This window comes from Athene cunicularia (assembly GCF_003259725.1).
Source record: "Athene cunicularia isolate RWA chromosome 1 unlocalized genomic scaffold, athCun1 chr1_part2, whole genome shotgun sequence".
NCBI classification, from domain to species: Eukaryota; Metazoa; Chordata; class Aves; order Strigiformes; family Strigidae; genus Athene; species Athene cunicularia.
In genome coordinates this window covers 29210196-29230483 of record NW_020799092.1, presented here as the reverse complement: position 1 = coordinate 29230483, position 20288 = coordinate 29210196, and the positions used below count along the sequence as shown (strand labels likewise).

General features: G+C 43.1%; 1 protein-coding gene across 10 annotated transcripts in view; it reads left to right on the top strand.

Moving 5' to 3' along the window:
• ARNTL2 (aryl hydrocarbon receptor nuclear translocator like 2) overlaps nt 1-20288 on the top strand; it is a 68237-nt gene that overhangs the window by 39333 nt on the left and 8616 nt on the right. For 5 of the 10 annotated variants that reach the window (XR_003399759.1, XR_003399760.1, XR_003399761.1 and 2 more), the window contains 6 exons: nt 8807-8827; nt 9007-9247; nt 10117-10223; nt 10800-10950; nt 12206-12261; nt 13097-13205. Coding sequence is in view for 4 of the 10 variants with exons in the window: in XM_026861781.1 (XP_026717582.1) it covers nt 8807-8827; nt 9007-9247; nt 10117-10223; nt 10800-10950; nt 12206-12261; nt 13097-13205 (685 nt within the window). In the remaining 6 variants the exon portion in view is untranslated. The remainder of the gene's footprint in view (nt 1-8806; nt 8828-9006; nt 9248-10116; nt 10224-10799; nt 10951-12205; nt 12262-13096; nt 13206-20288) is intronic. The other 5 variants (XR_003399762.1, XR_003399758.1, XM_026861807.1 and 2 more) reach the window with 3 other exon arrangements.

Genomic DNA, 20288 nt, shown 5'->3' with positions numbered 1-20288 from the left:
CAGGAACTTTGTCTTTTGTGACTTTGGTGACAGGGAGCACGGAAGCGAGCTCTCTGTAACCATTGTGGTATTTCTCTGTATATCTTTTGTCTTGTTTACTGTTATTACTGTCTATTGTTGTTATCATTGCTACCATTGTTTTTCAGATTGTTTATTACACTGTATTAAATTCCTTCTTATTTTACCCCAGAGTTTGTGTCTCACTTCCAGCCTGACCGGCTGAGGGTGGGGGAGGGGCAACAGCAACGTGGTTTCAGGTTCCGGCAGGGCTTAAACCACCACAGCCTTTTTAGGCACACCAATGTGGGACATGAATTGGGTTAAAATAAGAATCAAAAAGGGACAGACCCTGACCAGAGTGTGTTAGAGCAATATGTTGGGTATAATCTTTCTGTTTGTATTTGTGTTTGTTTGATAAGCAAATGTTTGCAGTGCTGGCCCACTTGCATGTGTGGTGGGGCTGGATTAATCCTTATATCCAGTGTATAATCCCAGTGATGGTGTTTGCTATCGGTGGAAAATGTATAAAGGGTCTTATGTTGATGTACTGGTTATTGACTGCTTATGATGTGTTTGTATCACTGTTTACTGCCTGGGCTTTTGTTAGGGGTCTCACCCCCTCTATGGATGAGCCAGGGGAAGAGAGCCTCTCGGTTTTTGAGAGTTTCAATTATCCTTGGAGCCTGCAGGCCAGTGTGATTGTGGCACAATGCTTTCTAAATGTCTGCTTGATTTTGGTTTTGGCCATGCGGCTCTTCTCTAACAATAACAGTGCCCGGAAACCTGCCCCGAGGTCAGATAATAGGGAGCGGCAAGGAGTGTGGGAAAAGATGGGCAAAGGCCTAAGTTGGTGGTCACCTCCAGTGCTGTAGAATTTCACTCCCGAACAAATGCAGAGCCCTGATAAGCTGATGGAGTGCTTAGAAAGGGTGTGTTACCAAGCTGGCAAAACCCAGTAGACACAAATCGCTGACATGTGTTGGGGACTTGCTCATGCCTACCGTGTGCTCTTTAATACCACCCACTGCCCTCAAGGGGGAGAAAAGCCTACAGAATCTGAGAATGAAGTTCCTGGTACAGTATCTGGGCCGGGGGAACAGGCAGATCCAGTATCAGTTGCCTCCACCAGCGTAGCGACTGAGCCAGAAGCCAGCCAGTGTCGATATCAGTCGGCCCGATACAGAAATCAAAATATACCAGAAAGTCAGTTCACAAAGTGGGGGATGGGGATGAGCCAGGCCCAGCATGGGAATAGGAGGAAGGGCCAGTGGTAATCATCCCATCTCTATCTCCTACTGAGTAGCGAGATATGCGGAGAGATATCAGCTGCTGGCTGTGACAATGGAGCCAGTGCTTTTGAAATGGAGGGGAGAGAGGCCAAGCAGCTGGGATCTTTGGCCAAGGAGGCTGGCATTGATAGGGAAATAGGGAAACAGACTCAAACCCTCAGCCTTTGGAAGTGACTCCTGTTCAGTGTAAGGGAGAGGCACCTCTACAAGGATGATATTCTATGTCAGCTAGGCAAATGGAACAGCATTGAGAAAGCCAGTTCCCTGAGATTCTGGATGCCTGTGTTTGATATGATCTATGGTGATGTGAATGGTGAGCAGTCCCCTTGAAGACATGATGTGGCGAAAGTCCCTTAAGAGTGCACCAGAAGCACACTCGAAAGCATTGGCAATAGTGTCCTGGTGGACAGACACCCACACTCTGATAGTGGATGGAGTGTTTGGCAAGCTCTGGCAATATGAGGGAAATCTCCCTTCATCTCACCATTCCTGGGTCTCAGCTGTGAAGGAACTATCTCAGATGATCCAAAAAATGGAAGAGGACATGTCCTACGTTCCACCTGCACAGGCTAATGTCTCAGCCATTAGAAGTAAAGGTTTCACCACCCAAGAGAAAGGCAGCAGAAGGCACACACCACGAGGCACCCTGTCGTTTTTCCTCCGCGACCATGGAGAAAACATGAGGAAGTGGGATGGGACATCCCTCTGCTGCCCTAGCTGCACGAGTAGAGCAGCTGAAAGGAAAGACCATCATGAAAAGGGGAGTCCTCCAAGAAAAGTGCAGCTCCAGTGTCCAGTCAGAAATCCCCCAGGCAGAATAGAATGGTGAATGTTATGTCTGACCCTCTTGAGGGGACCAGTAAATCATTCTTACAAGAAGTGAGTTATGATGTGCATGATTAGAGGGGCCCTGCCTCCAGCTAGGTGGAGGAAAGGGATAATCGGATTTACTGGACAGTGTGGATCCGATGGCCTGGCACATCAGACCCACAAGAGTATAAGGCTTTGGTGGACACTAGCACACAGTGCACCCTGATGCCATCAAGCTAGAGAGGGGTCGAATCCCTTTGCATCTCTGGAGTGACAGGGGGATCCCAACAGCTGACCCTATTGGAAGCTGAAGTGAGTCTGACTGGGAAGGACTGGCATAAGCACCCCATTGAGACTGGCCCAGATGCCCCGTGCATCCTGGGCATAAACTAACGCAGGATAGGGTACTTCAAAGATCCAAAAGGGTACTGGTGGGCTTTTGGTGTAGCTGCCATGGAGGTCATTGAACAGTTGTCCACAATGCCTGGCCTCTCAGAGGATCCCTTAGTGGTGGGGCGGCTTAAGGTTGAGGAGCAGTGAGTGCCAGTTGCTACCAGGACCGTGCACCGACGGCAGTACCGCACCAACCGAGATTCCCTGGTCCCCATCCATCAGCAGATGCATCAACTAGAAAGCCAGAAGGTGATCAGCAAAACTCATTCCCACTTCAACAGTCATATATGGCCAGTGAGAAAGCCTAATGGTGAATGGAGGCTGACTGTGGACTACCATGGCCTGAATGAAGTTACGCCGGCAATGAATGCTGCAGTGCCAGACATGCTAGAGCTTCCGTATGAACTGGAATCGAAGGCAACCAAGTGGTACATTACAATTGACATTGCTAACGCGTTCTTCTCTATTCTGATAGCACCAGAGTGCAGGCCACATTTTGCATTCACTTGGAGAGGCATCCAGTACACCTAGAATCTATTGCCCAGGGGTGGAAGCAGAGCTCCACCATTTGCCACGGACTGGTCCATACTACAGTGGAGATAGGTGGGGCTCCAGAACACCTGCAACCCTTTGATGACATCATTGCATGGGGGAACACAGCCAAGGAAGTCTTTGAGAAAGGGAAGAAAATCATTGAAATCCTCCTGAAGGCCGGCATTGCCATTAAGCAAAAGAAAGTTAAGGGGCCTGCAAGGGAAATTCAATTCCTAGGAATAAAATGGCAAGATGGGTGTCGCAACATACCAATGGAGGTAATAAACAAGATAACAGCCATGGCCCCACCAACCTCTAAAAAGGAGACTCAGTCTTTCCTGGGTACTGTGGGGTTCTGGAGGATGCACATCCTGAACTACAGCCTGCTTGTGAGCCCTCTCTACCATGTAACCCGCAAGAAGAACGATTTTGAATGGGGCCCTGAGCAACAACAATCCTTTGAACAAATTAAGTGTGAGATTGTCCAAGCAGTAGCCCTCGAGCCAGTCCGGGAAGGGCAGGAGGTTAAGAACATGCTCTACACTGCAGCCGGGGAGAATGGCCCTACATGAAGCCTCTGGCAGAGAGCACCTAGGGAAACCCGAGGCTGACATCTAGGCTTTTGGAGCCGGGGATACAAACGCTCTGAAGCTAATTATACACCAACTGAGAAGGAGATACTGGCAGCGTACAAAGCAGATAGGGCTGCCTCAGAAGTGGTTGGCACTGAAACACAGCTCCTCTTGGCACCCCAACTGCCGGTGCTGGGGTGGATGTTCCAAGGAAAGGCCTCCTCAATGCATCATGTAACCGATGCCATGTGGAGCAAATGGGTTGCGTTGATAACAGTACAGGCTCGAATAGGGAAACCCAGCCACCCAGGGATACTAGAGGTTATTATGAACTCGCCAGAGAGCAAACATTCCGGGATATCACTAGAACAGGAGGTGACACGTGCTAAGGAGGCCCCACCATATAACGAGCTGCCGGATGAGGAGAAGCGATGTGCCCTGTTCATTGATGGGTCTTGTCGCATTGTGGGAAAACATCAACGATTGAAGGCTGCTCTATGGAGTCCCACATGACGGGTCACTGAAGCTGTTGAGGGACAGGGTGAATCGAGCCAGTTCGCACAGGTGAAAGCTGTCCAGCTTGCTTTGGATATTGCTCAGTGGGAAAAGTGGCCGAGGCTCTACTTCTACACCAACTCGTGGGCAGTGGCGAATAACCTGTGGAAATGGCTGCAGCAATGGAAGCAAAACAACTGGCAACATAAGAGTAAAGCCATCTGGGCTGCTGAAGTATGGCAGGACATTGCAGCCCATGTGGAAAAGCTTGTTGTGAAGGTGCGCCATGTGGATGCCCATGTACCCAAGAGTTGGGCCACTGATGAACATTGACACAACCAGCAGGCAGACCAAGCTGCTAAGATGAGAGTGGCTCAGGTGGATTTGCACTGGCAGCGCAAAGGTGAACTGTTCATATCTCCGTGGGCCCATGAGACCTCGGGCCACCAAGGTAGAGATGCAACATACAGGTGGGCTCGAGATCGATGGGTGGACCTTAATTTGACACCATTGCAGAGATCATCCACGGCTATGAGATGTGCTACAATCAAACATGCCAACCGGGTGAAGCCCCAGAGAAATGGAGAGCGATGGCTGAAATATAGATATGGAGAGGCCTGGTAGATCGACTATATCACACTGACACAGACCCGCCACAGGAAGTACCACGTGCTCACAATGGTGGAAGTAACCACTGGATGGCTAGAAGCTTACCCAGCGCCCCACGCCACCGCCTGGAACACCATCTTGGGCCTTGAGACCCAAGTCCTGTGGCGACACGGCACCCCAGAGAGAAGTGAGTCAGACAACGCGACCCACTTCCGAAACAACATCATAAATGCCTGGGCAGAAGAACACGGCATTGAGTGGGTCTACCATATCCCCTACCACACACCATCCTCTTGGAGGATCGAGCGCTACAATGGACTGTTCAAAACCACATTGAAAGCACTGGGAGGTGGCACCTTCAAAGACTGCAACATGCATGTAGCAAAGGCCAACTGGCTAGTCAACACAAGAGGATCTGCCAGTCGAGCTGGCCCGGCTCAGTCAAAACCTCCACGTGCTGTAGATGGGGATAAAGTCCCTGTGGTGCGCATGAGGGATATATTCGGAAAAATGGCCTTGTTTAGTCCTGCGCCAGGCAACGGTAAAGGCAAACCCATCCACGGGATTGCTTTTGGCCAAGGACCTGGGTGCACCTGGTGGGTGATGCAGGACAATGGAGAGGTCCAGTGCGTACCACAGGGGGACTTGATTCTGGGTGAGAACATGCCGTAAATTATGCTATGCCTGTGTAAATTATTACTTTCTTATTGTTAACTTCTAAATGGTACCCAGACATGATGCAGATGGTATAGAATAAAGGGGTGGATTATGTCTGGGTTGAACTAGGATAGGGTCAGTTTTTCCCCATCAGAGAGAGAGAGAGGGGGAAGGGATATCCAGCTGGGTTTTTCATAGCATGCTGATGTCAGCTCCAGGGGCGGAGCCTTTTTACTTTTGCTTTTGGTTTTGGGGGTTGCGACTCACACATGCGGCGGGCTTGTTCCCTGACCATTTTGCGGTATTTCTCTGTATATCTTTTGTTTTGCTTCACTGTTATTTCTGTTTATTGTTGTTATCATTGCCACTGCTACTATTCAGATTGTTTTATCACACTGTTTTATTAAATTTCTTCTTATTTTGGCCTGGGTTCTGTGCTTAACTTCCAGCCTGACCGGCTGCAGGTGGGGGAGGGGCAATGGCAATGTGCTCTCCGATCCCGCCAGGGCTTAAACCTGCACAGTGGGCATCGCCACATCCCAATGGAGGTGATAAACAAGATAACAGCCATGGCCCCACCAACCTCTAAAAAGGAGACTCAGTCTCTCCTGGGCGCTGTGGGGCTCTGGAGGATGCACATCTCCAACTATAGCCTGATTATGAGCCGTCTCTACCACGTAACCTATAAGAAGAACTATTCTGAATGGGGCCCTGAGCAACAACAATCCTTTGAACAAATTAAGCAGGAGATTGCCCAAGCAGTAGCCCTCAGGCTAGTCTGGGAAGGGCAGGAGGTTAAGAACATGCTCTACACCGCAGCCGGGGAGAATGGCCCTACCTCGAGACTCTGGCAGAGAGCACCTGGGGAAATCCGAGGCCGACCTCTAGGATTTTGGAGCTGGGGATACAAAGGTTCTGAAGCTAATTATACACCAACTGAGAAGAAGATACTGACAGCGTATGTAGGCGTTCGGGCTGCCTCAGAAGTGGTCGGTACTGAAACACAGCTCTTCCTGGCACCCGGACTACCGGTGCTGGGGTGGATGCTCAAAGGAAAGGCTTCTTCCACACATCATGCAACCGATGCCACGTGGAGTAAATGAGTTGCGTTGATAACAACGGGCTCGAATAGGGAATCCCAGGCACCCAGGGATAGTAGAGGTGATTACGAAACTGGCCAGAGAGCAAAGGTTCCAGGATGTCACCAGAACAGGAGGTGACATATGCTAAGGAGGACCCACCATATAATGAGCTCCCGGATGAGGAGAAGCGATATTCCCCATTCACTCATGGGCCTAGTTGCATTGTGGGGAAACACTGATGATGGAAGGCTGCTGTATGGAGTCTGTCATGATGGGTCACTGAAGCTCTTGAGGGGCAGGGTGAATCGAGCCAGTTTGCACAGGTGAAAGCCATTTAGCTTGCTTTGGATATTGCTGAGTGGGAAAAGTGGCTGATGCTCTACCTCTACACTGACTCATGGGCAGTGGCGAATACCATGTGGAAATGTTTGCAGCAATGAATGCAGAACAACTGGCAACATTAGGGTAAAACTGTTTGGGATGATGAAGTATTGTAGGATACTGCGTCCTGTGTGGAAAAGCTTGTTGTGAAGGTGTGCCATGTGGATGTTGATGTTCCCAGGAGTCAGTCCACTGATGAACATCGACACAACCAGCAGACAGACCAAGCTGCTAAGATTAGAGTGGCTCAGGTGGACTTGGACTGGCGGCGCAAAGGTGAACTGTTCATAGCCCGGTGGGCCCATGAGACCTCGGGCCACCAAGGTAGAGATGCAACATACAGGTGGGCTTGAGATTGAGGGGTGGACCTTACTATTGACACCATTGCAGAGATCATCCACGAATGTCAGTCATGTGCTGCAGTCAAACATGCCAAGCAGGTGAAGCCCCAGCGCAATGGAGAGAGATGGCAGATCAACTACATCACACTGCCACAGACCCGCCACAGGAAGTGCCACAAGCTTGCAATGGTGGAAGTAACCACTGGATTGCTGGAAACTTATGCTGCACCCCACGCCACCGCCCGGAACACCATCTTGGGCCTTGAGACCCAAGTCCTGTGGCGACATGGCACCCCAGAGAGAAGTGAGTCAGACAACGCGACCCACTTCTGAAACAACATCAGAAATGCCTGGGCAGAGAACACGGCATCAAGTGGGTCTACCATATCCCTTGCAATGCACTAGCCTCTGGGAAGATTGAGCACTACAATGGACTGTTCAAAACCACATTGAAAGCCCTGGGAGGTGGGACCTTCAAAGACTGCGACATGCATCTAGCAAAGGCCACCTGGCTAGTCAACACAAGAGGATCTGCCAGGCGAGCTGGCCCGGCTCAGTCAAAACCTCCACGTGCTGTAGATGGGGATAAGCTCCTTGTTGTGCGCATGAGGGATATATTCGGAAAAATGGCCTTGTTTAGTCCTGCGCCAGGCAATGGTAAAGGCAAACCCATCCATGGGATTGCTTTTGCTCAAGGACCTGGTTGTACCTGATGGGTGATGCAGGACAATGGAGAGGTCCGATGTGTACCACAGGGGGACTTGATTCTGGGTGAGAACATGTCGTGAATTATGCTGTGCCTTTGTAAATCGTTATTTTGTTATTGTTAACTGCAGAATGGCAGCTGGACATGACGCAGATGGTATAGAATAAAGGGGTGGATTATGTCCTGCTTCAACTAGGATAGGGTTTAAGAGAGAGAGGGGGAAGCGATCTCCAAACAGGTTATTCATATCATGCTGACATCAGGTCTGGTCATGGGAGCCTGGCAACTTTTTAGTTTTTGACTTTGGTCGTGGGGAGCATCGCGAGCTAGCTGTTTGTATCCATTGCAGTATTTCTCTGTATATCTTTTGTCTTGTTCACTATTATTACTGTCTGTTGTTGTTGTCATTGCTACTGTTGTTGTTCAGATTGTTTATCATACTGTTTTATTAAATTTCTTTTTAATTTATCTCGAGGTTTGTGCCTCACTTCCAGCCTGACTGTCCGAGGGTGAGGGAGCGGCAACAGCAGTGTGGTCTCTGGTCCTGCCAGGGCTTAAACCACCACAATAGGAATTCGTATCTGTGTAAAAGCGTAAATTGCTGAGAATACAGATATCAAGTCTGTGGCATTTGAAACATAGTTATCGAATTCAGAAGCCTAACGTAAATAGAAAATTATTTGGGTTGTTTTGAGTGGATGTCTCAACTGATTCCTTCAGCAGTTTCAGTCCGCATAGGTTATGTTTATTGAGTTCAGAAAAAGATAAATTGATTCAGAATCTCAGAGTGCCTCTCTAGTTTACTTTAACTTACAATACATACGAAACCTTATAAAGTGATATGTGGGTTACCAGAATGTTCGTTTACATTTTTTTTTCTGTGAGACTGTGTTTGAACTTCCAACACCTATAACTTATCTTCCTAAATCTTACATAGGGTTAGAAGCACTCTCTCCAGGTAAGCCAAAATTAAGTAGCACAAAATTAATTTAAAAATACTTTCTAAAATTATTTATAGCCTTGTACAGTTGTGGTAGGTAAGCATAAAATATAGTTGCTGGGCTCATGGTGAACAGAGTAAAAATGTAATTCAGTTTACTGTGAAACATAACTGCTTGTTTAATTTCTTTTTATTAGATCACAGAAAATACTGTACCATTCACTGTACTGGGTATATGAAGAACTGGGCTCCTAATGAAGTGGGAGTAGAAGAGGAAAATGATGTAGAGAAGGACAGTAGTAACTTTAACTGTCTTGTTGCAATTGGGAGGCTACACCCTTATATTGTTCCACAAAAGAGTGGAGAGATAAAAGTCAAAGCAACAGAATTTGTTACACGATTTGCCATGGATGGAAAATTTGTTTATGTAGATCAGTGGTAAGCATTTTATTCTTTAATGAAGCGAAAATGAAAACAACATCACCAGTTAAATTTTGTAATACTTTTTCAGAATTTTAATTTCTCAAGCAAGATAGAATTTCTGGGTGCTGTACACAAGAAGCAGTTCATTCTGAATCTGAGTAGTTTGGCTTTTTTTTTGTCACACTTAAAATGTTATGAGCTAGCAAGATAAAAATATATAATAAAATGCACTTGTACTCATTCATAAATTAAAATCTCAAATTAGACCTTCGTAGCTATGCATATGACTTAAGTAGTAAAATTAACCCCAAATTACTACTGCATAAAATCTTACAATTTGGAACAAATACATTATATCTAAATGAGGTACCAAATTAATTTCATTGGAAGTGAAAGCTAAGTTGCTATTTTCTGAACTTTCTAAAACAGACTTGTTGTAGAGACTGAGCTACTCATTAGTGACACTGGAAGCTTTTTACTGCTTTCAGTTATCTTCTCTTTCATACAAAAGTCAGTTTAAACCTATTCCTTAAACTGACAGAGCAAAATTCATCTACTAAACTTTTTTGATGATGCCTTAAGTGTGACCAGTAGCCTGACTGGCAGATGGGAAGACCTAATGATCATAAGTATTTTGTGTGTACATGTGGTTTGCATGTTTGAACACTTATTTGTCTTTGAATTGCCATTCATTGCAAATGGCTAACTTGCAGTGAATAATATTTCCTTTTGGCTTAGAGTTATACTAATGCTGTATCTTTTCTCAAACACGAACACAAGCTTCTATTCCTTTAAATATTAATTTTCTGTTTTATTTGATACTTAAGAAAACAAACTTTGTAATTATTGAAATCCACAGTAGTTCATGTTTTTATTTCTAACAGTGCAACAGCAATTTTAGGGTATCTTCCACAAGAGCTTCTAGGAACTTCTTGTTACGAGTACTGCCATCAAGATGATCACAGTCATCTAGCTGAAAAACATAAAGAAGGTACAAAAGAACTGGTCCTCTTAGACTGCTTACAACTCCATGTAACTGCTGTGTAAAAACGCTACAAATCAAAAAATGAGAACCTGAGAATTAATAAAGCTAAACAATGTTAGCATTGTCCTTTTCTACAGCTGCATTAAAACATGCCCGCTTAAAGCTTATAATAAAAGCGGGGAGAAATCTCTGTTGTCTTGAATCTTAGTGCAGTGCTTTAATTGAAAGGGAATGATGTTAATGCTTCAGTTCTTTGTAAGAATGAGGAAGGAATCCTGAATAGCAAATGTGCCTAAACATATAGTTAAAGACACCAATTATGAAAGTTCACCAAATCAGAAGTCTCAGTACTAGTGGTTTGCAGAAACTTAGTACTTAAGCTTTAATTTAAGATTAAAGACACTGCTAAAATTATAGTTTTATTTTAGTAGAGTTTCTGTCCTGTCAGTTGTTCTGGCATTTAGTTTGTATTTCTGGCCATCAAAAACATTTCGGTTTTATGATGCTATAAAACAGATATTTTTTTAAACTTTACTTTTCTAAGTATAGATGTGGTGATTACAACTTTCCTTTCTTATCTAGTGTTGCAGAATAAAGAAAAAGTATTTACAAATTCCTACAAATTTAGAGCAAAAGATGGGACTTTTATTACTCTAAAGAGTCAGTGGTTTAGTTTCATGAATCCATGGACCAAAGAACTGGAGTACATTGTATCAAACAACACTGTGATATTGTAAGTAATTCATATGAATCCCCATGTTAAATTTTTGTTTTAATTACAATTAACATTAACAGAATGCAGGCTGTTTAAGAAGCAGAACAAGACTGGAAAACATCAACACTGTAGAAAAAGTGGTTAAGTAACCTGGAAAAACATTTTTTTGCATTTACCAGTTATTTTTATTTCGGGCTTAATTTGTAGATTTGACTCTGAAGACTATGCTGTTTCCTAGGAGAAAAAAAAATAGGTGAAAGTGTTTCTTATTAAGGGAAGAAAGGAAGAATCTTTTAAGAAAAGTAGATATGAATAAATGGAAATGGGAAGTTAGTTCAGCTTTTCCTTCTGAGCCTTACATGACTGCATGTGTCAATTGACCTAATTTTAAGTGTTACCCTACCTACCATCTGTCAAAATGTGGAGAAGCATAATTGATAGATTTTAGAAATGTAAGGCAGGACAGAAAGAAACTCTCCAAATTCATTGCAAGGGAGGAGCCTGTGAGACAGTGAATGTGTGTGTTTAATTCTTCTTTTTTATCTTTAATTCTTTTTCTTTTTCATTCTCTGTGCCTTGCAGTGGAGCTATAATTTAGATTTTCCACTGATACTGAGGATCTTTGCCAATGCCTGGGTTTTTGAGATGGCAATGGGGGGATTTTATTTCCATTAAATTAAGTTGTCAAGGGGGCCTCTTACATATTCTATAGGTGGTTCATGTCTTAATTCAACATCACCCACCTATTTTGCCCATGTCCTTTTTCTCCAAGAAGACAGAAGAGCAGTTAAGACAGTCTATGCTGCCCAACTGCCACTGGCAACTTTTGCCTGCCCTGGAGATCTGGGCATCTGCAGCTGTCTAAAGGAGTGAAGGTAGGCAGCAGTTGCTGGCAGATGGTAGCCACTGTCCTGTCCTTGTAGCAGTTATTTAAGGTTTTAACAGTAAAGTTAAAGGTGTTTAAGGCTGCCAGTTTTACCTAGTCCTAGTAGTAAAACTGACAGCCTTGTTTTTTGTCATGGAACACAGACAACTGTATTGGTCTTTCTTCTTTATTTGGAGAATAAGTGGAAATTCATATTTCACCCAGTGCTTCAGAAACAGTATAAAGGATTGAACATTGAAACATTTGAGGTATATCTCATCTTTTTACTAGTTTGAGCATGTTAGTTTTTACACTGTGTAAAGTATTATTGAAATCAAACATAAATATACAGTGTTTTGCCTTTGAAAATTTTGCTTATTTTGTTGTCTTTATTTATTTAAATCTCAGAGGTCATAACAAGTCAGCTGAAGAAGAGGTCCTCTATGATTCCCAGCCTGCAGAAGGCAAGTGTCACAGTTACCAAACGTGCATCTCCTGATCAATTACTACAATTAAAGGTTTATTCAATCCAGGAATTTTTTTTATTCTAGGTTGTTGTGCAAGGAAGGATTACTTTTTTTTAAAACTAATTCTGATGACAATTTCTGGTTACTCACATCATCCTAATTCATATCATTCACATAACTGATCAGAAGGGCTTATAGCCTATCTTTTTCTTCTAGCAACTTCTAATCTAGCTAAGATTTTGGTTGATAGGATATTATGCTTTTGTCACAGAACCTTCATATTTTGCCTGGCTTTCTGAAGAAATGCAATTGTACTATCTGTGTTTACCTAAAGAATATAGGATGATACTGATATTGGTACATTGTCAATATTTTTATGCTGTGCATAGATGCTGATTTCTCCATGCTGTTTTATCATCTTGCTACATTTGTTTTATTTTTGCTTTTGAAATGGTTCTTTTTAATAACTGATTTCAGTTTGTGAAAAATCCAAGGGTGTTTTTTTCTCATGTGTGTTTTTTGTTGTCTGTGAGAGACTGGAGTTGGTAATGATTAAAGCTACTTTCACTACTGGACATCAGTAATTTTCACAAATTCAAATTTTCACTTATGTCTGTATTTCAAATGAGACTTACACACCCTCCCCCATGAGTTAGTGTTTTAAGGAATTTAACAGAACAAAAACTGCTTTAAAATTAATTCTTGAGGTGATTGTTCCTTGGTGTTTAATGAAACTGCTACAAACTTAAGGTTTTTTGTTGGTTTTTTTTTTTTGTTTGTTTGGTTGGTTTTTATGTGTTTTTTTTGTTTGTTTGTTTTTTTTTAACTTTAGATGCTGTAAAGCAGTCTTTAGTAAGTGTACCTGGAATGTCCTCTGGAACAGTTCTTGGTGCTGGAAGTATAGGAACTGAAATTGCAAATGAAATATTAGAATTGCAAAGGTAATAAACGCTTAACATCATACACTGGGCTTTTAAGTGAAGATAGAGAAGATGTATATGTGATTATGTGGAGGTTGTTCAGATTTCATTTTTATTTTGTTATGTGTATAAAATATTTCTAGGTTGAGCAGTGGTGTTATGAGATACCATTTATAACTAATGTTAGTCTCATGCATGGCAGAATATATCAGTGGTGCTGAGAAATAGTTTTGTTTTGGTCATGCAATTTCCTTTGTTAATGAAAGTATTACTTACCTATGACTTCAAAAGTGATACTGTGATGCAGCTTCTTCACACAGTGTTGAAATGGGTAGATAAACCATTCGGGAATGGAAAATCAGTTGTCTCTGAGTAGTGTTTATATTTTTCTGATAGTGTCACTCTGCTAGGAAGACTTTCCTTGAAAGAGTCCCCAGTGGAGTGATTTCATAGCCTGTATTGTCCATTTCATGATTATCCTGAATGTAGACTAAAGTGTCAGCACAATTCCCTCCTAGTACCCAGTAATAGATTAGAAAAAAATCTCAATCTCATTCCAAATGGAAATCCATACAAGATTAAAATTTTTAATTAAAGATTGACCACTTTAAAAATAACTAGTTTTATCAGATACACAGCATAGCCATGGAATTCAAATGGAAGAAACATAATTTCAGTGTGAAGATATCCTTATGTATTTTTTGTGTTGTGCACCCACAGTGGTGCCTGAGTTGCTTATAGAGTGAAAGGTTATTTCTCTACGACAGTTTGCACTGTATCATCATTTGTTGTCTAAGAATATTTCAAAAAAAAAGTCTCTGAGCCCCTATTTCCAGTACATGCACAGAAAAAGTCTGTTTTCAATCACAACTCTTTCAGGAGTTAAGGCTTCATCAGAAGGTCCAACCATTTTTGTTAAGGTCAAATTTAGTATAATGGTACTATCATCTCATCAGCACAGGACAAGTTATCTAAATGTTAGCTTTGCATAATGAAGCCGTCCCTCAGACTTTAGATCTTACACTTCCAGTTCCAAGTTACAGAATGCCAAGATTTTTTTTATGTCTGCAGAGCAGTGTGTTCCAAGGTCCCCTGTAGTTCTTTCCAGTGGGACTTTTGCAACTGGACCTGAAAGAGTAGTAATATTAAATCTTCCAGGAAAATGTATACCAGTTTTGGCAAAAATGGTAAAAATATAAGGAATAGTTTCATACCACAGAATATCCGGAGTTGGAAGGGACCCATGAGGATCATCAAGTCTAACTCTTGACTCTACATAGGGTAACCTAAAAGTTAAACCATATATCTAAAAGTGTTGTCAAACAGTTCTTGAACACTGACAGGCTTAGGATCATGATCACTTCCTGGGGAGCTTGTTCCAGTGCTTTACTATCCTCTCAGTGAAGATCTTTTTCCTAATATCTTTCCCTGATACAGCTTTAATCCATTCCCCACATCCTATCACTGGACATCAGTGAGAAGATGTCAGCACTTCCCTCTCTGCTGTCCTTCATGAGGAAGTTGTAGATGGCACTGAGGTCACCTCTCTTTCTTCTCTTCTCTGTGCTGAACAAACCTAGCATCCTCAGCTGTTCCTCATGAGTCATGCCCTCTGGTCCTTTCAGGATCTTTGTTGCCCTCCTTTGGACACATTTATATCCTTCTCATATTGTGGAGCCCAAAACTGCACACCCTACTCAAGGTGAGGCCACCAATGCTGAGTCTAGTGGGACAATCGGTTCTTTCACCTGGCTAGCTATACTGTGCTTAATGCACCCCAGGGTACCGTTGTGCCTCTTGGCCACCAGGGTGCATTGTTGACTCACATTGAGTTTACCATCAACCAAACCCCTCCAAATCTCTTTCTGCAGGATGGCACTCCAGCCTCTTGTTCTCATCAACACATATCGATATATGCCATAGCATAGTGAGCTTCTATTGTTTCAGTAGTACTCTAACTCATCAGCTTGTCTGTGAGGATGTTAAGGGAAACAGTGAGAAAAGCTTTACTAAAGTCAAAGGAAGCAACAACCAATGCTGAAGTCCAGGATTACACATTATCTCTTTGCAATGTGATTGTCTTCTCAGCTGTCTCTTCATCAGAAGACAGTACTGTTTTTCTGTAAAAAACATAGGCAGAGCCAAAGAGTGTGATGAGTGACAATCATAGATGTTTCGTACTCTATTTTCAGTATTTTGAATCACCTCCCAACGATGAAGTCACATTCCTTTACTAGAATCGTCAAGTTGCACAAGGAATCATTAATTTTAAATGAAAGGAAGAACAGAATAAACACTTTAGTTGTAATGGGATGAAAAGATTGCTACTTAAAAAAAAATAAATTCATCTCTCAGCATGTTGGCAGGTTGCTGGGGTTATCTGGCAAGGAGGAGGAGAAGCGCTGGCAACAAAAAAAGGATATCAACAGTGAAGATGGGATGTTACATTTTGCTAATACCATTGTTAATGGCCTCTCATCACTACGACCAGTAGAGGGAAGCAGAGTCACTTTTTATTATATCTTTCTGCAGACTGAAATACATTGGCAAAAGGTCTCACCTCTGATGGTTAATATCCAGGCATCACACAAGAGCTTCATATGACTCTTGTTCTAGATTTTTCAGTCAGCTCAATGTGATGTTCTTGCTTCAGATCACCTGACTTTTGCTGAAAATGCTTACCCATGTGAGTGTGTCATCAGCTTAAGGAAACCAGTTTATTAAGTAAATTAATAATAAATCTGGTGGAGATGAAAGAATTAATTCATTCTTGAGGAATTTTTCTTCGAAGCTACCCCTTGAAAGATATTTGTGTTTTTAAGAATCACAAGCAATGCTCTTTCTCATCATATTGCTACAGAGTGTAAGAGTCGGTTAGAAGATGAGCATTGTCTCAACATTGTCATCAGGGACATGGACAATGAGGTACCTGACAACGGCCTGCTTGGCCTTGCCGATCCCTGGAGTGGAATGTGGTGCCAAGGCTCCTGAATACAGAACTGTGTGGCACAGCGAGTGCTGTTCTGTTCTCCTGAGCACTGACCCGTGTGGTGCAGGCAGTGCTGGGCTGTTCTGCGGTGCCTGAGCCGTGCAGTACAAAGAGTGCTGTGCTATTGTTCGGTACCTGGGCCTAGCCAGAGCTGTTAGAGATAACCGCATAGCCACTGTCAAAAAAGATGGATCGCAACTGTTGCCATAACATCGATGAAGAAATCATGAACCTTAGATGAACTTTGCTTCATTATCATACCAAAACACACCTCCTGGTGGAAGGCTGCCTGCCGCCAAGACTGACCACACCTCGGATGCCCCTCCCTTTTCATGTGCGATGGCCTCGCTGAAGAAGGGCGGAGACCCCCGAGGCAGAGGTGGAGCAAGATGTGTTACTGAGCATACAAGGATGACTTCTGGACAAAGAAATTTGGAAGCTTCCCCACCAAGGACCACGACGATCGATGACGCAGCATCAGCTGGACCCGGGACCGTTAGGACGTCGTGAGATCAGTGGTGGTAGCTATAATCTCTGTCCCCTCTCTCTCTAAAACTTTACTTTACTTCTCTCCTTTCTTTCACCCGTCTCTATCGCGTGCCGCTTCACAGGCAACACAATCAAATTTCACTGTTTTATTACTGCTATTCCCTTTGGTGTCGGTCCCCTTAATTTTGCACTTTCGAGATTGTAGCAAATGAACTATCACGAGTCCACCGAGTGGACCATGACATTAAACTGGCGTCATGGACAGGATCCTGAGAGACAGGGGGGTGCAGGTTGTGTGTGGTCTGTAACAAGGGAAGAATGTTTCGTTCCAGCCACACCTGGCCCTACACCTGAAAGGGTAAGAGGTTTCCAGAAAGCAAGGGGGGCGACTCAAGATTCCCGCACACCACACACGCCTCAGTGTATTGCACCCCAAACTCGAATTGAGGGCTCTGTCTATCAGGATCAAGTGCAAGGATCTCTTAGTGCAAAAGGGGGAACTGTCCTCAAAGATGAGGTCGACTACCCAGAGAAGTTAAAGGGACAAGCCGAGGTGTGTAACTAAGTTTTGACTCCCCGTGGTAGATTTTGGTCCCTTCAGCCATTCGGGGAAAAGAAGGGCGACTCAGCAGCTGTTGAGTGAGTGGTTTAACTTAAGTTTAACCTCCCTGATGTGAATCTGGCCTTTCGTAATAAGAATGACTGAAAAAGATGGTTATCAGAACTCCCCATTAGTAAAAAATCTTGACTCTTTCTATGCACTCTTGGCAAAATTTGGAGCTCGACCCTCCCCACCCAGGGAGGAGTCGGCTTGAGACGACTGGGCAAATTTGCAGAGTGTAACAGACCGAGTGACTTCCATACATAATGAGGCTAGATTATGATCAGGTAAAGGCAAAGCAATAATCTGTGCAGTTCTTGGAGCCAGCCTGGTCTTAGCAATTGAAGACTGCTATAAGCGGCGTAGCCATGAAAAACAAATCATAGAATCCCTTGAAAATTTGGTACAACTTTTGCAAAGAACAAACTCCAGCCTAGAAGAGCAGTTAGCAGAAAAGGTATAGCAGTTAGCAGAGAAAGAGAGAGCAATGTGCTTGTTCAAAACAGTTAAAAGAGGAAAAGAGATACAGATCGGTTGTAGAGTCTTCAATGCAAGTGATGTAAAAGATCTGCCCCCCCGACTCAAATTACTATCAAGGGAATTTCTAATGGAAAAATTGGATCCAAAATAGGTCAAACCTGTTGTGTGGCTGAGGTTTGGTAGTATCCATTTACTGCAACCCAACCAGTATCCATAGTTTGTTTGGGAGGAGCTGGGCTGGGGGACCAAGCTGTATCTTTCAAATTTCAATTGAATATAACACAGGAGGAAACCACAAATACTCCTTTTCATACTGTTCCAACTCAGGTTACTAATTCACCTATTACCCAACCAACTTCTGTGCTTAGCCCAAAAATCTTTGGAATTGGACCATATGAAATCAGGAATACGGGCCAACAACAAATGTTTTTTAACCCAGCATGGTCTCTCAAACGAGTTGAATTGCTGATGCAAAACAATGTTTTGGACATTCAGCCAGCTTGCTCACCTTTTCTAAAGACTTCTTACAAAGGGTGGACAACCTGGCTGCAAAAACGAACACTTCCCACGAGAAGAACACAGAGACCTAACAGGTGTTTTGGGAACAGGGAGTTTTAAATAGTATTGATTTGGAAGTAATAATGAACAAATTGGCTACCTCAGTTAGTGATTTGACTAACTTACAATGGCGTTTGCAATCTTCTTTATTGGCTTTGGGGACTAACCAGTGCCTGTTGTCAAATATATTACCAAAACGGGAAAAAGTAAATGTAAAGGATCACGAATTGATTACAGACGCACTCCAAAATAACTTCTCTTTGGCTCTCAGCTGTATCCAGGCCCAAATATGGATGTAGTCAGTAGCTGCCTAGATTGTAAGAGAAGGTGAAGAAGGCACACTCCCTACTGAAATTTGGAAAATAATTTGGGACAGTGCCACTGATTTTGAAAAGAAACTCCAATCCTGGTGGAACCTGGTGAACTTTACCTATGACCCCATCACAAACACAGCTACAACCTTTGTGCTTACTATATATAATGCCACCATATACCAAATTTATCCGGTTGTTGCATTAGGGTTGAACCACAACGGAACTATACTTTATCCTTTTGAGCATAGAGTATGGGCCTGAAAGGTGAATGAAAAATGGCAAACTGTCAATTTGGAATCTTGCATTGTAGGAGAACAACGAGGATTTATCTGTGAAGGCAGTGCAATTGAGGCACAAGATATTTGTTTAGATACTGAACAAAATATTTATCATTTTGAGATTCATCCTAATGAAAACCCTGAAACAGTACTCATATATTGGCAAAGGCTGTGTATGTCTGAGGACTGTTTGTGATTTTTTTTATCTGTGGATAAGGTAATTGTAGAGACTAAAAACCATTCAAATTTCTGTGTTTGCAATTTTACTAAGATTATCGGATGTGACTTTTCCTATTAGGCCCAGGTCATATCTCACCAACCTTTGCAATCTAATTACACACTGATGCATGAATTGCTGCCTACACCCATTGGAATGAATCTCACTTTAGTAAAGCAGTTACTCCAACACAAGGATTTGGTTGAGATTTTGGAAAAAAAATAGGGAAAACGGATAGAAAACCTTAGTAACTGTTCATCACAAGTGGAAGAAATACATCAAGTTTTGGAAAGAGTGCAAATGGATGCAGAGCATAGATGGTGGGACACACTTTTTGGCTGGTCGCCTACTGCTACAGGCATCCTGAATAAGTTGTGTCACACAAATGGGGTTCTCTTGATATTGGTTTTGATCAGTTTGTCTTTCTCAGCAGTATTGTACATCATAACCTGGAGAATGATGGAGCAGTTAACATATTTGATGTCTGTCTTGAACACACACAATATGTTTGATGTCCCATTCAATGTGGATATCCCCAAATAATTGATGTTTTAAAACACCATTAATTTTTCTTTTATATACAGCTTTGATTGTAACTGTTACATAAATCTTACTTTTGTAAATAGTTTGATCACTGTAGTTTCCTTTCTATTTTCTCTCTCTCTTTATCTCTCTTTTCCTTTCCTTCTTCCTCTTCTTTACTAGGCTACCACCAATGGTCCTGACATCCTGATGACCATGTTGAGCCATGGGGTGGTGTAAGAGTCAGTCAGAAGATGAGCATTGTCTCAACATTGTCATCAGGGACATGGACAATGAGGTACCTGACAACAGCCTGTTTGGCCTTGCCGATCCCTGGAGTGGAATGTGGTGCCAAGGCTCCTGAATACAGAACTGTGTGGCACAGCGAGTGCTGTTCTGTTCTCCTGAGCACTGACCCGTGTGGTGCAGGCAGTGCTGGGCTGTTCTGCGGTGCCTGAGCCGTGCAGTACAAAGAGTGCTGTGCTATTGTTCGGTACCTGGGCCTAGCCAGAGCTGTTAGAGATAACCGCATAGCCACTGTCAAAAAAGATGGATCGCAACTGTTGCCATAACATCGATGAAGAAATCATGAACCTTAGATGAACTTTGCTTCATTATCATACCAAAACACACCTCCTGGTGGAAGGCTGCCTGCC